The sequence below is a fragment of the Micromys minutus genome (assembly GCF_963924665.1).
Source record: "Micromys minutus genome assembly, chromosome: 27".
Lineage (NCBI taxonomy): Eukaryota > Metazoa > Chordata > Mammalia > Rodentia > Muridae > Micromys > Micromys minutus.
In genome coordinates, this window is record NC_137962.1 from 15,656,631 (window position 1) to 15,676,535 (window position 19,905).

Below are 19,905 nucleotides of genomic sequence, written 5' to 3' on the forward strand. Positions count from 1 at the left end.
ATATAAAGCCAATCAATACAGGTGACAATGATGAATGACTCAGTCAAAGCATGAGGAGTCAGGTTTGCATTTCCCAGGTAAAATGACTAAGACAGAATTTATGGAAAACAAAACTAAAACCAAACCAAACCAAACCGAACAAACAAACAAACAAACAAACAAAAAACAACCCAACCAAACAAGAATTAATGGAAGTAGCACAGACCCTGGTCTTTCTAGCCACATTTTTCATAGGACTGTAGGACAGCAGGACAATTCTCAAAGGCCCCAATACTGAGGAAAGGCACAGCACTCAAGAAGGGTCAGAAAGAGAGCTCTCTGGTCAACAAGAGTTTCCTGAAAGGATGAAGCAAGGACAGGAGGTAGAATAGAACTCAGCCACATGAGCACATGGCTATGTGCTAAGATGCAATGTTTTACCTTTACACTAATACTGAGGTTCTTTCAGTGTAAACAACGTGGTAATAAAAACAAACAAAAAAAAAAAAACCAAAAAAACAAAAACAAAATAAAAAAAACCCAACAACAGAGAAATCTGAGCATAATATACTATAAAATTTTAGAAACAGATTTCTAAAATATCATCAAAACCAACAAATAGCCCATTATGGCAAATGTTTGGGACCAGTTGTAAGAAAAGCCTTTTGCTTTGGGAGTGGAGTTCTCCATGAACTCCTGTATGGGGCTGAGTGTTCTGCAGAGTGGTTACCAGGAATCGCTCTTCCTTTTCCAGCCAGCGCTGGTCTTCCTCCATTTCCTGCTGCTGTCGGATTAGCCGCTCTTCCATCAGGTGAGGAGGAAGAACCTGTCCCATCCCTCGAAGGTCCAAAGCTGCTGAGTCCTGGAAGGGACATTATCAACAGAACATTTAGTTTCCTGGGTCTGTTCTCATGCTCCAGCACCTCCTGAAGGCAGAGACTTACTGTGTTTAATATTCATGTGTATGTTCTAAGACACAGTCCAAATACACAAAAGAATACAAGAGCACTTAGAGTGAGAACAGGGAAACAACTGGTTAGTAAGAAGAGCAAGATGAAATATGACTTCAACAAGAGCCGTATGTGGTTGCACACATGTCAAAAGCCCTTGGGAAGCTAAGACAGGAAAAACAGGAGTTCAAAGTCATCCTGAACTACATCTGTTTCACAAAAACCACAAGAGGGGCCAGTGAGATGGCTCAGTGAGTAAAGGAGCTTTCCTTCAATCTGGTGACCTGAGTTCAAAATCTAGAACCTATATAAAGGTAGTAAAAGAGAATTAATTCCACAAAGTGGTCCTCTGACCTCCATTTTCCTGGTGTCATTTCCCCCATCTCTCAAAATAGTAAGTAAATAAAACAACACTAAAAACCATAATTATTCAAGGAAAAATACAAATAGACAATTAAACGTAAATATTTTAAATTTTAGTTTATATTTTATAAATGAGTGTTTTCCTTGTATATTATATATTATTTGCCTTTATATTACATAAATGAGTGTTTTGCTTATGTACCATTTGTTTGTGGTGCCCAATGGAAGTCAGAAAAGGGAGTCAGATTCCCTGGGACTAAAGTTACAGACATTGTTAGCTACCATGTAGGTGGCAAGAATCAAACCTGCATTCTCTAGGACAGCAGCCAGTGCTCTTAATCAAGGAACCATCTCTCCAGCCCCTAGAGAAGTATCGTACTATAAACATGGTTCTTAGTTTGACCAGGAAATTTGCACAAAATATAGTGAGGTCCATATTTTTTCTTAGTCTTATGTACATACAAATTAAATCCATCTGAGAGTTTTACTTTACTTTTCTTTTTAAAGATTTATTTATTTACTATATGTAAATACACTGTAGCTGTCTTCAGACACACCAGAAGAGGGCATCAGATCTTATTACAGATGGCTGTGAGTCACCATGTAGTTGTTGGGTTTTAAACTAAAGACCTCAGGAAGAGCAGTCAGTGCTCTTAGCCACTGAGCCGTCTCTCCAGCCCGAGAGTTCTACTTTTCAAACAAACTGAGACATGATTATGTCTGCTATTACAATGTCTATGGGAACCCTTTGTTTTTTTAAATCTGGACAGTGCTGGGGATTCCCCATGCTAGGAAGGCTCTCTACGACAGAGATAAATCCCCAGTTCCTGGAAAAGAACAAACTAGAAAGGACTGAGTAGACAGTGCATCTTGAAAATTTCCCTTTTCACATTTTGTTGCTGTTATTATTATTGAGTATTATATGTTGTATTATTATATTATACATGTGGATGATGGTTAGACCAAAACTTCCAGGAGTTGGTCCTCTCCTTCCATGGTTTGTATTGGGGGTCAACTCAGGTTGTCAGGCTTGCTCTGATAAAAGTGCTTTTGAGATAAGGCCTAGCTATATAATTTAGGTTGACCTGGAAGTTACAATCCTCCTGCTTCATCAGGAGTTCTGGTATGGATTTCTATAACTGGCTAAATGGGGTATCTAGATTTTACAATTAAATAACCACAACCAAGCAATCTCAGAATTATAAACAACAGGTGACTTAAACCACACTTTGTCTGTTAACTCACTATAGCCAAGAACACCCCATTTACCTCCACACTGGGCTGCCACATGGACATCTCCTGAGGTCTGTGATTCCACAATTCTGTCTGGTCCAGAAGAGATGCCTGACCTGGGTAAATGCTGCCAGCCATGGCTGGGATTCCATGGGAACCTGGGTAGCCAGAGACCTGTGAGTGATTCAGGAGGCAATGTAAGCTTCTGATATAACAGAGCTTCTGCTAGATCAAAAAAACCAATGAAACAACTTCTATTAAGGAAAACATGCATAGTAGGTAGAACGGGTCCCAGATCCAAGTCTTATTCTCTGAGCATGTCTATTCTCTGACTTGATTAAAAAAGATCTAGTGGTTGTCATGGACACAACAAAAGACAAATTATTTGAGTGTGTTCAATGTAATTACCAGGGTCCTCAGTGCAGGGTGGAAGCAGAATACTGAGAGATGGTCAGAGGGCCAATGCTACTGATTTTGAACTTGGAATAAACATGGAAGGTGACCAGGACTGCAGGTAGCTGGCAAAGTGCACAAATGAGTGTCCCCAATCAACTCTGCCACGGTTTTGTAGCTCTGGCTGTCCTAGAACCCACTCTGTAGACGAGGCTGGAGTAGAACTCCGAGATCTGCCTGCCACTGCCTCTCAAGTACTGAGACTAAAGGCATGCATCACTATTGCACTGCTGAGTTTTGGTGTTTTTAAGATTAAGAATAAATTACTTTTATTAATTTAAAGTGGTGTGTGTGTTTCTCTCTGGGTATGTACATGAGAATGCATATGACCACATAAGTCAAAGCCATCAGATCCTCCTGAAGTTGGAGCTACAAGCAGTTGTGAGCTGCCTGACACAGATGCTGGAAACTGAACTAGAGTCTTCTGTAAGAATCTCTCCAGTCCAGAAATGAGTTAATAAAGAAACTTTCAGGAAAGGCAAGTTTTAGCTTTTGCATTATCCCAGGATATAAGAAGTTAGTTACTTCTGGGGCTGGGGTGCTAGTTGCTGGTAAGGGTTGCCTCACAAGCATGAATATCTAACTTTGATTCCCAGAACACATATAAAAATGCAGGGCATGGTGACACAGACCTGTAATGCCAGTAATGGGACTTCTGGGAGCTTACTAGCCAGCCAGTCTATGCAAATTGATGAATCCCAAGTCAATGAAAGGATAAGATAGAGGGCATTCCTGAAGGTGACACTCAAGAGTTGTCCTCTCACCTCCATACACATAAACAAGCATGCACATGAAAACCCTTTCTCTCTCCCTCTCCCTCTCTCTCCTCCTGCAGCAAGAACCATAGCAACCATGAAATATCTGTAGGGCATGGTGATGTAAGTATGTAATTCCAGCACTTCGAATCTATGGCAAGAGGCCAAGAGTCTGAGACCAGCCTGGACATTCATAGTGAGGGCTCATCTAAAAAACAAACAAACAAGCAAACAAAACAAAGTACAACCCTACCAAACAACACAGCTTCATATAGTGGCACAGATCCTGTAAGCCTGACACTTGTGAGGTAGAGGCAGAAGATCACAAGGGTGAGATGAGCTTGATTTATATAGTGAATGACCATATAGATTATGGTCACATACTGATATTCTGTTCTAAAAATTCCAAACATGCCATGAAGAGGGGGATGAATTCCCTGAATACCAGCCACTGGAAGCTGCCTGATGTGGATGCTGGAAGCCAAACCTGGGTCTTCTGCAAAAATAGGAAGTGCTCTTAAATATTGAGCCATTTCTCTGGTTCCTATACCACATTTTTGTTTTTGTTTTTTGTTTAAATAAAAAGGAACACATTATTAACAGAACGTTCTGAAATTTTTATAAAGAAGTTATGTGCAATGTACAGCAGTTTTCTAAATAACCCTCAGGAGCTTCCAAACTAGTGGGATCAAACATTTTTTTTACATGTCCTTGAGGTTTCCTGCATGCCCCTGAGAACATGCAGAACTGACAGCTGCATCAGAAAGTAGGTGCTGCCGCCGCCTAATTTCCCTGCAGGATCAGTTGAGCACTGACTACAGGAAGGTAGGCCCTGGCTGTTTTCCAGGGTGGCTATGCTGTAAGCTAGACCTATGTCTCTCATCAGTCAGAAGTGAGTTTGCCAACTTTAGCCTAACTACACACCTCTCACTGCTATGATCTGTATCCTGGTCAGAGCTCTAGCCTTTTTGCTGAGTTGGAACACACCCAACTGTGCACCCTTCAGAAGGAGTGGAAGGCTTCCCTTTTATGTTCTAAGTGCCTAGACATTAGATGAATGAACTTAGGAACCTATTCTTGTGAAGCAGTGTCTCCCAGAACACAGGCCTACCCATCAGCTCTAAGCCAGTTCCTAGTGATGGGAATCTTTTTGGCTCCACATGAGAATCAGTTTGCGGGCAACAACATGCTGTATACAGAACCCAAAACTTACCCAGTACCCACTGTTCTAGACTATCACAAACATATGGCCTTTTGTTTTCTAGTCAGTGTCTGTCTTCTCCCCTGGTACCCGAGTACCATCACTAAAGCACATACCTTGTCATGGGGAAAAAACTGACCCCCAAGCCACACCCACTTGAATTACATCAAATTTCATAAAAGAAAAAATACAAATATACCTCTGCTGGCTGGGTAATAAGGATCAGAAGGGTAACAGCCTTGATGGCTAGGATGACTACCTAGGAAAAACACCTTCCTAAAGAATGCGGCAGAGGGCTGAAGAGATGGCTCAGCAATTAAGAGCACTGACTGCTCTTCCAGAGGTCTTAAGTTCAAATCCCAGCAATGACATGGTAGCTCACAATCAACTATAATGGGATCTGATGCCCCCTTTCTGGTGTGTCTGAAGACAGCTACAGTATACTCACATATTTAAAATAAATAAATCTTAAAAAAAAAAAAGAATGGGGTATGGTGTGGTTGTTGGCATTCATTACTAGTGGGGCCTATACATTTCTAGCAGAGATTTATAGATCTATCTATGTTAGTGAACATCTTTCTTTTCCTTGGCTAAAATTCTCCGAGATAGCTGCTTCAAACCCAGAATCCCTCCTCACTTACCTGTATGGCATCTACCTCGTCTGCCTTCACTTACAAGTATAGTGCATTACATTTTTTTTTAAGATTATTTATTTTATGTCTGTCATCAGCCAAACCCGAAAAAGGCATCAGATCCTGTTACAGATGGTTGTAAAATACCATGTGATTTCTGGAAACTGAATTCAGGACCTTGCCATCTGCCATCTTTCTAGTCTCCTACTTATTGTTGTTGTTTGTTTTTGTCTTCTGGAAGCAGGAGAGTTCAGTATTAGCTCTGCCTAGATACGTCTGTGGTTCCACCTTGTCCTTTAGAGGCAGGCAGGAAAGAATGAATCTAAGTACAGCCACAGCCACTGGCCTTCCTGCTGTAAGGCAAAACTGATGAGTGTCGTGAGCCTGTGGGAGGTTGGAAGGGCATGACGGTCTAGATAACCACCTCCAAGGCAAAGACCAAGGTGACTAGTTTCTTAACTTCCACTCACCAAAATAAGTAGACAATTCAGAGAACAGAAATGAATTCAACGTTCTTTCTACCACACACGTGTTGATGAGTCACATGGTATATTGTATATCTGTGATAATTCATATACCTGGTAGTGATTGGTCTGGACCATGTGCTGTGGACTGGGATAAAATCCTTCACTGGACCTCGGGCTAGGATAACCAGGTCTGCTGGGCTGTGAACAAATCAACAGAGCATGGTAGGAATGAGTCTTCTGATTCTGAAAAAACGACAGCTCACAATAAAGAAATTGCTAATAAAACTTAGTTGAAAAGATGAACAAAGGAAGTGAGATACTTCAGCAAAGAGAGTCTTCAACAACTGACACTTTACAACTTACCTGACAGTTAACTCAAAATGGCTCATAGCCTAAATGTAAGAGACCAAAGTATAACAATATTAGAAGGGTACAGGGTTAATCTTTTAAATTACCTGGAGTGGGGCAATGTCTTCTTAGCTAAGATACTAAAACCTCAAAGGACAAAAAGGAATGCATATATAAAATTTATATTATCAAAATAAAAAAAATCTTTGTGTTACAGATGACACCACAGGTGGGAGGCCAAGCTAAAAACCGAGAGGTTCTCAGTGCAAAAGGGTTCGTTCCCACAGGTGAGTGCTAAACTAACAAGCCATTTGAGTAACAAGTGGACAAAGCTTGCCACTACCTCCTGAGAACTGAGGGTAGCCTGGTCTACAGACTGAGTTACAGGACAACAAGAACTACCCAAAGAAATACTGTATTGGGGAAAAAAAAGTGGACAAAGCTGGCAACAAAGAACAGACCAGGCTATATGACAAGACATGGGTTGGGGACATGAGTAGACCCAAAGAGAATACAGACTGGGCAGAAAAAGGTGCTAAGCACCTTTGGGCAATTCCAAACCATAATGAGTGACTATATTATGACCTCTAGGAAAAAAATTAAAAAGACACGAAAATAAAAGTGAGGCCAGCATTGGAGGGATGAGCTCTGTGTACTGCTGCTGGGAATATAAAACGGAGCAGTTGCTACGCAGAACAGTATGCTAATCCCTGAGAAAATGAAACACAGAATTATCACACAATTCAGCAAACCTATCAGAGAAATGAGGATGTAAGCCCACACACAACAACATACACATGAATGTTCTTAAGAACACTGCTCATGGGCTGGAGAGATGGTTCAGTGGTTAAGATCACTGACTGCTCTTTCAGAGGTCCAGAGTTCAATTCCCAGCAACCACATGGTGGCTCACAACCAGCTGTAATGGGATCTGATGCCCCCTTCTGATGTGTCTGAAGACAGCTACGGTGTACTCACATACATGAAATAAATACATCTTAAAAAAACAAACAAATAAAAGAACACTGCTCATAGCTGGACAGTGGTGATGCATGCCTTTAATCCAGCACTCGGGAGGAAGAGACAGGTGGGTCTCTGAGTTCAAGGCCAGCCTGGTTTGCAGAGCAAGTTCCAGGTCAGCTAGGACTATAAAGAGAAACCCTAACTTGTAATCCACCCCGCAAAAAACCCACTTCTCATAACAGCTCATTTATAGCTTATGCAGTTTATCCTGTACACACTAAATGGAACATTCTGCAAACAATGCAGTAAAGTCATATCACCAGCCTGACCCTCCACTTTAAACAGGCTCAGAAAAGTCAGGTGCTACAAAAGGGCTCACGTGACTGACAATAATAAAAATCCTAAACCTTTCGGCCACAATTCTACTCTGTTAACAAATATATTTATACCTCACCAAATAAAAAGAAACATGAAAGACATTAGTCTAAAGAAGGGAAAACCTCTACTAAACACCACACAATGAATCACATACTTTTACGTTAGATTTAGATTATTTTATGTGTATGGATATTTTGCCTGCATGTATGTATGTATGTGTCTGGTGTCCTTGTGGGTAAGAAGGGGGCATCAGAGCTCTAGGACTTAAGTTACTGATGGATGTGAGCTACCATGTAGGTGCTGGAAATCAAACCTTGGTCCTTTCCAAAAGCAACAAGTGCTCTAAACCTCTAAGTCGTCTATCCAGCATGAGTCACATTCTCAAAGTGAGCAAGATGCTAGGGCAGCTCTGCTTCTGGACTTTGATTAAACCTTCTTATGCCCTGTGCTCCTGACTGCTGGAAGAGACAGGACAGTGACAAAGCCACTTTCTCCAGCCATGTCTCTGACTGTGCACAGTGGATCAGCAGGATCTCTTTACTACCTCCTTGAAGGCCAACTTGGGTCATCATATAGCAAAATACATAAACAAGGGGGCTTTGGCTAAATCTCCCTTGTGAAGATAAAGAATAAAATGGTAATGGTCAAAGCTGGAGGTATGGATCTGGCTGGTGTGTCTTCTCTCAATTGGTATGCAGGACCCAGTGAAATTTTCTGATGACCACAGTGACTGTCACAGAACAGAGGCCTGAGGAGTGATTCTGGAAAGTGAGATAGGATAAACTCCACTGTGCATACTAACACATCTTGCGTCTGTCCCCTACCTTAGCTGGGTTATTTGCTTATGTGTGATCCTGTCACAGCCCACCATCCATCTAGAGAGCACTAGTTCACTAAGGTATGCAAACCATCTCAGTATGATACACTCTAGAAGACAGGATGTACCTCTATGTGAAATAACATCCTCCAAGCAAATAGCCATCTTTATCAAAGTAGCTGTAACTACTTGCAAGATCCCCTCAAGGTCCTGCTTGTTGATGTACCTTCATACAATGTTCATTCCACTGTGTATCTATAATTCAGATCCAGCTGCACATGGCCATGACTGTGCTAGAGAATATAGTATGGAAAGTTAACTAAAGTTTGCATAATAGTGTGAAACTTGGCAGTTGGTGCAGCTGTTTTGGGGCCACCCATGCTCCTGTAAGTAGCCTCTTCCCATATTCTCTGGGTAAAATTAATATATTCTGCCTGGTCTAGCAAGCTAGACTTGGTCATTGTAGTCCTCTCTGAAGTGGACTACAAGTTCTGTTTGCAAGTCCCAGGAAATTAACATAACAACTAACAATCATATGTTAATATTGCCATGAGACTTCCAAAACAGCCTTCAACCCAAAAACTATCATGGTCAAGAATTTCTGTTTGAAAATGTAAGTTTTAGAAATGATTTTCACTGAAGTGAGGGCTTTCTTTTACTTTCTGAGAAAATGTCCACCAAATCCACCAATCTCAACACATTTGAACATGCTGGACAGGCCTTCACTCAACACTGCACCACCCTCATCAGGGCCACTCTTCCATAAACTGTGGGTTTTTCTTCGTTTATGAGTGTGGTGGTGGAGATATGGTGTTCACTGGTGAAGTTTGGTGACACTGACTGATCCTTGCTAAAGTGACAATAGCCCGCTCATACAACTGTCAAAGCAGTAAAAGGAGAAATAGTTGTTGGTGTGACTAGGAGCCCAGCTCTGGTCTAACTGTATGCAGCTGTGTTCCCAGCAAAGGTTCAATGAACTGAATCAGGGGGCATATGCTGGTCTATGCTTTGAACAAATTAATTTGGGGCAGGAGGTAGCCCACAGAAGAATCCTGAAGAATGCCTCAGAATGTGAATTTGGAAACACTAGTGTGAAAACTGAGCATGCATGAGAAGGATAGTTAAAAATTTATGAGCTAGTCTTTCTACTCAAAACCCAGAAGTCAAACCACCTCAAACACATGCGTTTAATTTAAAAAGTCTGTCAAAAGTGAGACTGTTATAAAAATAAACAGATATTAGTAAAAGGTAAAGATTCATAGGCACCGCTCTTAACTTGGAGAAATGCCACCTAGTGTGTTTTCGACAATGTCTCCAAGAGGCAGGAATACTTATGTGAGGGTTAGAGGAAGGGTGGCATATGCCCTGTCATTAGACTGACACCAGCTATGCTTTAGATGAAGTGACTTGCTGGACCCCAGGCCTGAGAAGTAAGTGATGAGAGTTCTCTTCCCTCCCAATACGGAATTACTCTGTAGTTGTCACAGAACTAAAACAGGAAATTGGGAGGTTGAGGCAGGTGCTAAAAGACAAAAAGCCCTGTATGAAATTAAAACAAAACAAAAACTCACAGAAAAAGGTAAATAGCCCATGGAGGGCCATATGTCCTGGGATGAAGGGTTGGTACCTTTTCTGTAGCTAAGGATTTTATTGTTGTTGTTGTTCTTAAACTGGGAACAACATCTGGTTCTTCAATGCCTATCTTCAAAATCCTGCTCCCTCAGGTGGTGGGTTCTGTGCTCGGTGAAGGGCTGGCTGGGTGGACGAGGTTTCTTGGTTTGTAGCCTGAGTTGAGCTCATCATCTACGCTCACTTTCAGGGTGTGTAAAGTTCCCTATTCCACCACTCAACATGAGACCACCATTTGATTTCAGATACCATGATAGACAGAGTGCAGTACTCACATGGTTCCTGTGTTACCAGATTCCTACTTTTCAAAAGAAAACAAAGTGGTGTCAAACTGTATTTTTAGCTAACCAAGTATAATCATATAGCAGGGAACAACTTAAAAAAAAAAAAAAAAAAAACCTGTTGTATTTACTTTTCAGAAAAAGGTATGAATTAGATTATTTATTCAAGTTGGTATCTAAAGTGTCTATCCTATCCAAAACCAAAAGGATGTGAAGGCTTTAACATGTGTGCAAAGTGACAAGGGCCATCTGTTGTCCCAAATCCCACAACCACTATCCAGCTGTTGTAAAAAGGGAGCAGCTTTCCTGAACTGATTAGAGGAGAGAGAAAACCTAGAAGTAACAAGAGAAGGCCAAGTGCCATGTCATGCCAGGTGTGACAAAGTCTTGAGAGCAAAAGCTGTGACCTCTCCAACACCTAGCCATCAGCCAAAACACAGAAGCAGCACACAAAACTCCAGCAAAACCAAAGCAAAAGGAGTATAAGTGGAGGTGGAAGTGTGCTTATTTTAAATACACCAAACTCAGTGCTTGTGGCATAGTCGTGTTTTAACCCTGACTGGGAGTTCTCTAATTCTCTTGCCAACAAGAGAAAAAGATTAAGTCCCACCTAAACTTCCTAGGAGCACCATGAGGAGAAAAGGGCAGTTTTACATCAGGTCTCTCGTAGTCTCTGGCTTCTTCAGCTTCTACAGGGTGAGCAGCACATTGGGCAATCTACAGAGAGGAGGGTGACTACGTTACAGTTCCTAATCCCCCAATGACTTGGGGACTCATCACACAGAAAACAGCGTCTACCCCCACAGACTGTAGAATTTAGTTCAAGAGGACCCTCAAAGCTGGGGCAGGGACCTCAGCTACCTTGGGTGGTGCTTCATCAGACCCTCCAGAGTCCCAGGACACGGTAGCCTGCCTTCTGGACTCCATCCTCATCCGTTCTTCTTGCTGCACCTTCTCTTCCTCCAGGATTGTGCTGGAGAAACAACATACTGTGTTAAGGGGAGCTGACAGCCAATCACCCACCCCACTCAGCTAAAGGACAGCAGTTACTCCCAGTAGAAGACAGGCACAGAGAAAGAAACCTATAAAACACAGGTTTCTAGCCTTACTCAAAGAGATTTCTAGAAAGGCCATGGTGCCAACCAGTTAGTCTACTTAAATAGCCACAGGTAAGAAAGACAGATGGTAAGAAAAAGACCCTGGTGAAACGAAGGCCAGGCAAGATGAACTGTATACACACTGGAGTTTATTCTGTGCAGAATAGAAGGACCCTGAGAAATTTCCAAGCACCTCTCCATCAAGCAGCTACATGTCTCCAGCAGACTACATGAAAGCAGACTCCCACATAGCTCCAACTCACCAGCACATGGTAATCAACTCGAAAGAAGCCAAGTTCTCCCCACTAGCTCAGTCAATAGTATACTAACTTTGCATTAAAAAAAGAAAAAAAAAAAAAAAAAGAAAAAAACCCCCAAGAAAAATGGCAGCAGTACTTACAGGTGCCTCTAAAGCACTGCCTGTTCTAGACTGAAAATGCCCTACTTACCACCACCAGGCTGCACAGCTGCCTCCGCAGCAGTGCGGGCGGCGTCTCAGTCCTGGCTGTGTGCCATCCTGTAAACGCCTCAGAATGCAGCCCAGGGAACGTGGCCAGCCCCCTTATTCCCTACCACCTCTTTAGGGCTTGGTAAGCAGCAGGTCTCTGAAATCTTCGTCTTAACTGTGGCAGCAACTGGTTCTTCCCTCCATGCCTGCAACCTGGAGTTCTAATAATGAGGCTCATTCACAGATTCTGGTCCTTGGCAGCCAGATGGAGTAAATAACCACCCAGAATTACTCAGGAAACAGTGACATCAGCTGTACAGACTCCTTCTAATCTGGGAATCTGCCTGACTGTTTAAAAAGACATTCCTGCCGGCTAGGGGCTGGAGCCTGCTCTTCTCAGTCACCTCCCCAATCAGGAACAGACAGACAAAATTCATTCCATAGCTGGCCTTGAATCAGCAAGCTGTCACTGCAGCTATTAAGGAAGGTTTTCTCCTTAAAGGAAAATGGAATGTTCTCTTCAAAGAAAAGACCAACTGCCTCTTTAAAAAAAAAAAAAAGTTCCAGCCATGAGGTCCATCCTTCCTCTAAGGAAGATTAGTTTCTTTTTGTACCAGTTAGGAAGAGCAATAAAACAAACCCATACACACTAAATTATCTTAAAATTTTCTGCGCAGCACCAGATACAGCTTGGTGGAAGAGCAGTTGCCTACAAATGTGCAAGGTCCGGATTCAATCCTAAGCACCACTTCTCTTTATGAGCTATCCACAGAGAGCGCTGAAACCCAAGGAGCTTTTAAAGTGGATAAAACCATGGCCGCTTCTGTCAAGAACTGTCTCTAGTAGCCAGTAGCTACCTACACACAAAATCAAATTACAGCTTGAAGTTTAAAGGGGCAGCAAATTCATTTACACTCCTATCTCTAAGACTAAAATCAACTTTCACAGGCCTGCTACACAGCCACTGACATGTGCTTTTGAATGAACTGCCAAATACAGAACATGCATGACTTTAGCAAGAGCTAGCACAGCTTCCTTCACTGGGCTCTATGAGCTCCCTGGTGGGAACATAAGCAGTTCAACTTAGGTTCCCAGACCACAGATATACCGCAGCTCCAAGGCTGAGGGTGTGTGTGTGCATAGGGATAAGTGGGGACCTGTATAGAGAAGGTCATTTTATGGGCAAGGGGAGCACTAGCCTGGGATCACAGCTGGTTAGACACCATTAGCTGGCAGGTCACTTTCTTGGATGAGGCCCAGTTTGAAACTGGAGAGAAGCATATTCTGGTAAGATCTCCAGAGCCCTGCTCTCTATCACCAACACCAGATAACAGATCCTGACACTACAAATTAAAACAAAACAAAACAAAAAAAACCCCTGAAATGCCTGACAAAAATCACAGTTAAAAAAAATTCAAGCCCTTTCTTTTATTTCTTAAACCAAACTAAAATGTAGGCAGGCAGCAAGAAGGCTAAGGAGAACCTTTCTTTCAAGCAATGGAAAGTCGTCATGGCCTATTTTACTTGCTCTAAAAGATGGGTTACTGATCTACTGTTGTCTACCCATCTGCTGAGACCTCGGGTGCTCTGAGGTTCTCTTGTTATAGGATGTTCTCAGGCTCCAGCAGGCCAGTCTCTTGTGCGAAGTCATGCCTCCTTTCTCTGATTACCTTGACTTTACTGCCTGAATCTTCCTTTCAGTGTGTAAGCATTGTTCAGGAGTGAATCAAGTCCTCCCTCTGGCCAATAAGCATCTGCAACACTGGTAAGGTTCCAGTGAGTAATCAAGAATGCCAGATTTTCATCTCAAAGAATGCACAGATAACCGAGAAGCTATTCTTTCCATTTTAATATTCACTCTCATACCAGATATAGAATGTCGAATGCTCTTGAGAATCTGTAACTTGTTGCTCAGAGAAGCCAGGAATATAAATAAACCCTAAAGATGTTTGACATTGGGTGGCTAGCCCACATATGAGGCCCCCAGAGTAACTCTCTGCAGCTGCTGAGAGTCATAGCAGCAAAGGACGTCTAGGGTCACAGAGGCCAAACTGCCGCATATTTTCTCAAACTCACAATATTTTTAATAGTGATACATTCCACTGAAAAGCTTTTAGCTGTCCAATGTGCACGAGCGATGATGGATGGAGACTTACAAGTTGTTAGTTGGCAAATGGACCAAACAACAACAAAAGCTGCAACCTGTAATTTAGAAAATACGATAACCACTCCTGCTTGTCTGTGGGCCACAGCTAGGAAAGCAGTTCTGAAAGGGGAGAATTTTATTTAATATTAATCTATTTTTCGTTTCCTTCACTTGAAAAGCAAAGCTTTCCTTCACCAAAGCAGTAAACTCACTGCCAAAGCCATGCAAACGATGAGAACTGCTGACTTTGGTTTTGGCCTCACAAGCACATTGATAGTCAAGCACAGGAAGCTCCAGCTTCACCTCTGGAGCAACAATGAAGGGCTGCTATGCCCTTGTTTCCAGGACAAAAGACCCATCTCCAGCCAAGTATGTCTCATCAATGCTTAAGGCCACTCGGTCTTGGAGTCTGGGGTTCAAATTCCTTGGCTATCCCAAAGAAAAAGGCAACAGTGGGGAGCTAATCTCCCTAGCAAGCTGTTCCATCGTATCACTCAAGAAGATCATCATGATAGAGAAACAAATGAATTTGGAAAAAGACAAACACACTAGCAAATCCAAGCTGGTTTCATACTCCTCCTGCCTTAAAGCCAACAGAAAAGAAGGGACTTTTATACTTCCCTTTCCCCTATATCATGATGCTGGGGCTAGAACCCAGGCCTCACATGTGCCACCTCTGCCCGTGTCGTCTCTGTAGTATCTATTCTATGGGTTATTATGGGTCACTATGACACAAACTCTTCTCTTTGAAATTATAAAACATTTTAAAGATTAAAAACTTTGCTATAGGAAACATTTTTTTTTTTTTTAAAGATTAAGCTCTAATCACCGAAACAAAGGGTTGGTATCACAACGTTTGCTTTGGATACAAACTCAGTCTGGGTCTGTAGTTATTTAAGTCAGTCTGGAAAATACCCAGAGAAAGCAGCAGTAAATCCAAAGGAAAAGGCTAGAGAAAGGGCTTGCTCTGGCAAGTTCACAGGAACACCAGTTCTGAAACATGATCTCTTACAGTTACTAAACACTGCCTCACCACAAAGGAATGAACATGACCTTTCCACAAACTGGGGGTGTCCTCGAAGGAAACAAGTCTATAGCTTGAGCAGACAGACTGCTCCAGTGGTGCTGGCACCTGGCAATTGTCTCTTCCCTGATGATGTAACTAAACAACAGGAAACAGGCTTGCTGTTCAATTCCTGTAGTAACCACCTCAAGATTGATTTCTAATTAAAATTATTTTATTATTTTATGTGTATGGTATTTTGTCTGCATATATGTCTACTTACCATGTGTGTGCCTGGTGCCTGTGGAGGCCAGAAGGGTATGTCAGATAAGTTGGAATTAAATACAGAAGGTTGTGTGGCTCCATGTGGGTGCTGAAAATTGAACTTGGGTCTTCTGAAAGAGTATCCTTGTAACCCATTTAAGGAGACCCCACCCCCCCCCAAAAAAAAAGACAGAAGGAAGTGGACTCTAATAAGAACCCAGATGTTGGAATTAGTAGACAATGATTTCAAAGAAGCTCAAAGATATAAGAGAAAAAATGTTTAGAATTTTAAAACAATAGAAAATATAAATGGGGGGGCTGGAGAGATGGCTCAGTGGTTAAGAGTACTGACTGCTCTTCCAGAGGTCCTAAGTTCAATTCCCAGCAGCCACATGGTGGCTCACAACCATCTGTAATGGAATGCAATGCCCTCTTCTGGTGGGTTTGAAGGGAGCAACAGTGTACTCATAAACATTAAATAAATAAATCTTTAAAAAAATATATGAATAGAAAGAGTCAAGTGGTAATTCCACTCCTGAAAATATCTGAAATTAAAAAATCTCAATAATTGGTAGGACATAAATGAAAGGAGTTAGGGAACTTGAAGAAATTACAAACTGAAAGAGAAAAAGGAATAGAGGAGAGGGGAGGTAGGGAGAAGAAACAACTCACAGCAGGAGAGTGGCTGGGGCTAGACCTGAGGGTACTATCAAAAGTTGTAGCCATCTGGGGGTGAGTACATAATCTCAGTACTTGGGAGGCTAAAGCAGGCAGAAGGATGTCTTTGAGTTCAGAGCCTTATAGTGAGTTCTAGGACAGCTTAGCCAAAGAGTGAGGCCTTATTTCAAAAGCAAAACCCCCAATGAGTAAGCAAATCAAATCAACGGGAATAACATGTAACTGAAATCTACAAAGAAAACAAGAGAAATCAAACAGAAAAACATGCTTAGAAGATTTTTAATATCATATGTAAATACATGATGTGTATGTGTGTGCATGTGTGCCATGAAACTTATTGGAAAGCCAATTCTATGAAGTTAGCCCACCACCACCTCTACTTTTACATGAGTTCCAAGGATTGGACTCAGATCTCCACGCTTGCATGGCGAGTCCCTACACTGGCTGAGATATTTTGTCTGACCTAGAAAAAAATATTATTTTAAGAAACAACGAGGGGTAGAGGTGGGGATGATGGCTCAGCGAATAAAGCACTTATCATAAAGTATGGGACTAGTGACACCTATTACACACACACATATACACACACAGACACATGCTCAAACCCTCACAGTCACGTATACATGATACGTACAGATGAATAAAAGAGCATACTGGATTGAGGTGATTGGTAAACCAGCCTCTGTATCTTAATGAACTCTGATTAACTCCATACAGACAATGAGATGTTAAGGATGTATATTATAAAAATTTACTACACACACACACACACACACACATACACACACACACACACACACACACCAGAAGAGAGCATCAGATCTTATTACAGATAGTTGTGAATCACCTTGTGGTTGCTGGGATTTGAACTCAGAACCCCTGGAAGGGCAGTCAGTGCTCTTAACCACTGAGTCATCTCTCCAGCCCAGGATGTATGTTATAATTTTTAGTATTAATACTAGAATTTGAGAGAGAAGAAAGTGAAGGAAATGCTGGCTTCAGAGGCCACAAGTACTTCGGCCAGAGATTTCTCTTTTCTGGTTAAGTTTCAGGCCTTTCACCTCCTTCCATACCCTTTTATAGGTTCTCCCCATGTAGACCAGGCAGGACTCAAACGTGCAACCCTCCTGCCTCCAACCCAATGTGCTAGAATTACATGCTTAACTATTCCTTTGATATTTCTACATTCATGTACTTATCCCATCTCTCTATCTAATCAAGCTCAAGCATAGGAGACACCACCTAGAAAAGACCCAGACACTGCACTTTCCAGAGCGGAAAAGAGACATTTGTGGACATAAGATGATGTTTAGCATGTGGTATGAAGACAAAGAGAGTGTGAAGAGGAGGAAATGGTGAAAGACCTATGGCAGCTGCAGCAGACCAGCATGACTGCTTCACTGAGGTTCATAGGGTTCTTAAGGTGTTAAATGCCACTCCATCAGACAGAGGTCTCCTGACTTGTAAAATAGGTAATCAGAGCAAAGATAAGTAGAGGAGATAAGACACTTTCGAGAAAGGGTGTACTGTGGAAGAGGCAGGAAAACAAGGTTTCTGGATGGTAACATAGGTCGAACCTGGATTCTGCACCTTGGGAGCTTAAGACAAGCCACATGATTTCTAAGTCTCAGGCTCTCCAATGAGGGGCAAGAGTGTCCATCCTTTGGATTATCTGTGCAATCCAAGTAAGCAGTAGTCACGACATGGTCTGGAGCACTGGTTCTTAACCTGTGTGCTGCAACTCCTTTAGGGACTGCATATCAGATATCATGCTACCAAATATGTACATTATGATTCATAACAAAAGCAAAATTAGAATTCTGAAGTAGCAACTAAATAATTTTATGGTTGGGGGTTACCACAACGTTCAGAACTGTATTAAAGGGCTACAGAAGTTTGAGAACTATTGGTTCTAGGGAAGTACTCAGGAGTAGATCCTATGAAATTTAATCTCAAGTGTCCTCAGATCAAACATAAAGCCACACTAGAGACTGCTAACTAGGAAGAGAAATACTGTGAATATTTAGGAGTGGCAGAATCAGTGAAGAAAAAGGAATTAGGTAAGAAACATAATTTCTAAAGGAAATAATTGAGACTCTACATGAAATTCCTACTAAATTAAGATGGACTATTTACACTTAGTTTCTGGAAAAGCTGCTGATGCTACAGGCATCTGAGGAAATAAAAGGGTCCAATGGGAAACAAACAACAGGCTTTTCTTTTAGATAATATCTAGCCCCAGATGAAGGTACCAAGGAAGTACTCACTGGTATGAATGAAGACAGGAGCTGTTGGTAAGACACCATCTTTGAAACTGAGAATTACTTTAAAGACTGCACAGCATCCACGGCCATTACATCAAGATAGGCATTAAGATTCAAAACTTGCCAAGTAGGACAAGTGAAGGACCACAAAGAGTTATTAGTACACTGGTTTACGAAGTTGTATAGCTACCTGTTCTTCTACCAGTAGCAAGAAAGACTTAAATTAAATTCCTGCACACTGTCCTAAGAACACCATGGCTCAGAACTTTGGATCTGACAAAGCTCTGACGTTACTCCTGCCTGCCAGGCTGACAGCATATGTGTCCATACTTGCACATGTAAGGTTTTGATAAACTGTTTCATTTCATTCTAAAGAACAGTATGGAGAAGTATCTGTGATCCTGATCCTAAAGGAAAACTAAATACCTTGTCACAGCTTAAGTATTTCTTGAAAAATCTGAACCTTCATCCCTCGACAGCTTACCAGATAATTAACTAGATAGACACCAAGCAGCCTCACAGACCAACTGAAGCGTGCAGTGAATTCCTTAGGTGTCCTGAGGATAGGACGACAAGACATAAAATGGAAAAACAATTTAAGAACTTTTTGCCTGAAGCCACCAGGCTAAATTGCAGTCCAGGCCAAAGAGACTTTTGTAAATGCCAGCATTGATAAAACTGAACAGCTGAAGAGCCTCAAAACAGAAAGTTAAACAAAGATGCCAAAGCCCCACCCTACACCATTTATACATCCCCTAATCTCCGGTGACTTCAAGCTGGAACTGAGGCTCTAGATGCGTCCTGCATACAGTTATATCTATAGACTCTACTTTGTCATTAACACCCACATTTGTGCCCCACTGTCTGTGAGATCACTGGGGCTGGAGAAGGAAACTGTTGCACATTTAAGACTGTCAAGATGTACAGAAAACTCAAGAAGTTAGACTCCAGAGAACCAAATAACCCTGTTAAAAACTGGGGTACAGGGATAGGGAGATGGCTCAGTGGTTAAGAGCAGTGACTGTTCTTCCAGAGGTCCCGAGTTCAATTCCCAGCAACCACATGATGGCTCACAACCATCTGTGATGAGATCTGATACTTTCTTCTGGTGTGTCTGAAGACAGCTACTGTGTGCATAAAATAAATAAATAAATCTTAAAAAACAAAAACAAAACAAAACAAAACAAAAAAACTGGGATACAGAGCCAAACGGAATTTTCAACTGAGGAATCTGGAATGGCTAAAAAGTACCTAAAGAAATGTTCAACGTTCTTAGTCATCAGGGAAATGCAAATCAAAACAATACTGAGATTCTATCTCACACCAGTCAGAATGGCTAAGATCTCCATTGCTGGTGGGATTACAAACTAGTACAACTACTCTGGAAATCAGCCTGGTGGTTTCTTAATTGAAAAGAGTTCTACCTGAGGACCCAGCTATATCACTCCTGGGCATACCCAAAAGATACTCTAACATATAACAAGGACACATACTCCACTATGTTCACGGATGTCCTTCAACAGAGGAACGGATATAGAAAATGTGGTCCATTTAAA

The 19,905-nt window shown here is 41.8% G+C and overlaps 1 protein-coding gene across 8 annotated transcripts in view; it reads right to left on the reverse strand.

Annotated features, from left to right (window-relative positions):
* PTK2 (protein tyrosine kinase 2) overlaps window positions 1-19,905 on the reverse strand; it is a 191,741-nt gene that overhangs the window by 22,011 nt on the left and 149,825 nt on the right. For all 8 annotated transcript variants that reach the window (XM_080939760.1, XM_080939758.1, XM_080939759.1 and 5 more), the window contains 4 exons: window positions 11,311-11,422; window positions 6,145-6,231; window positions 2,562-2,699; window positions 710-841 (listed from right to left, as the gene is read on the reverse strand). In XM_080939760.1, coding sequence (XP_080795886.1) covers window positions 710-841; window positions 2,562-2,699; window positions 6,145-6,231; window positions 11,311-11,422 — 469 coding nt within the window. The remainder of the gene's footprint in view (window positions 1-709; window positions 842-2,561; window positions 2,700-6,144; window positions 6,232-11,310; window positions 11,423-19,905) is intronic.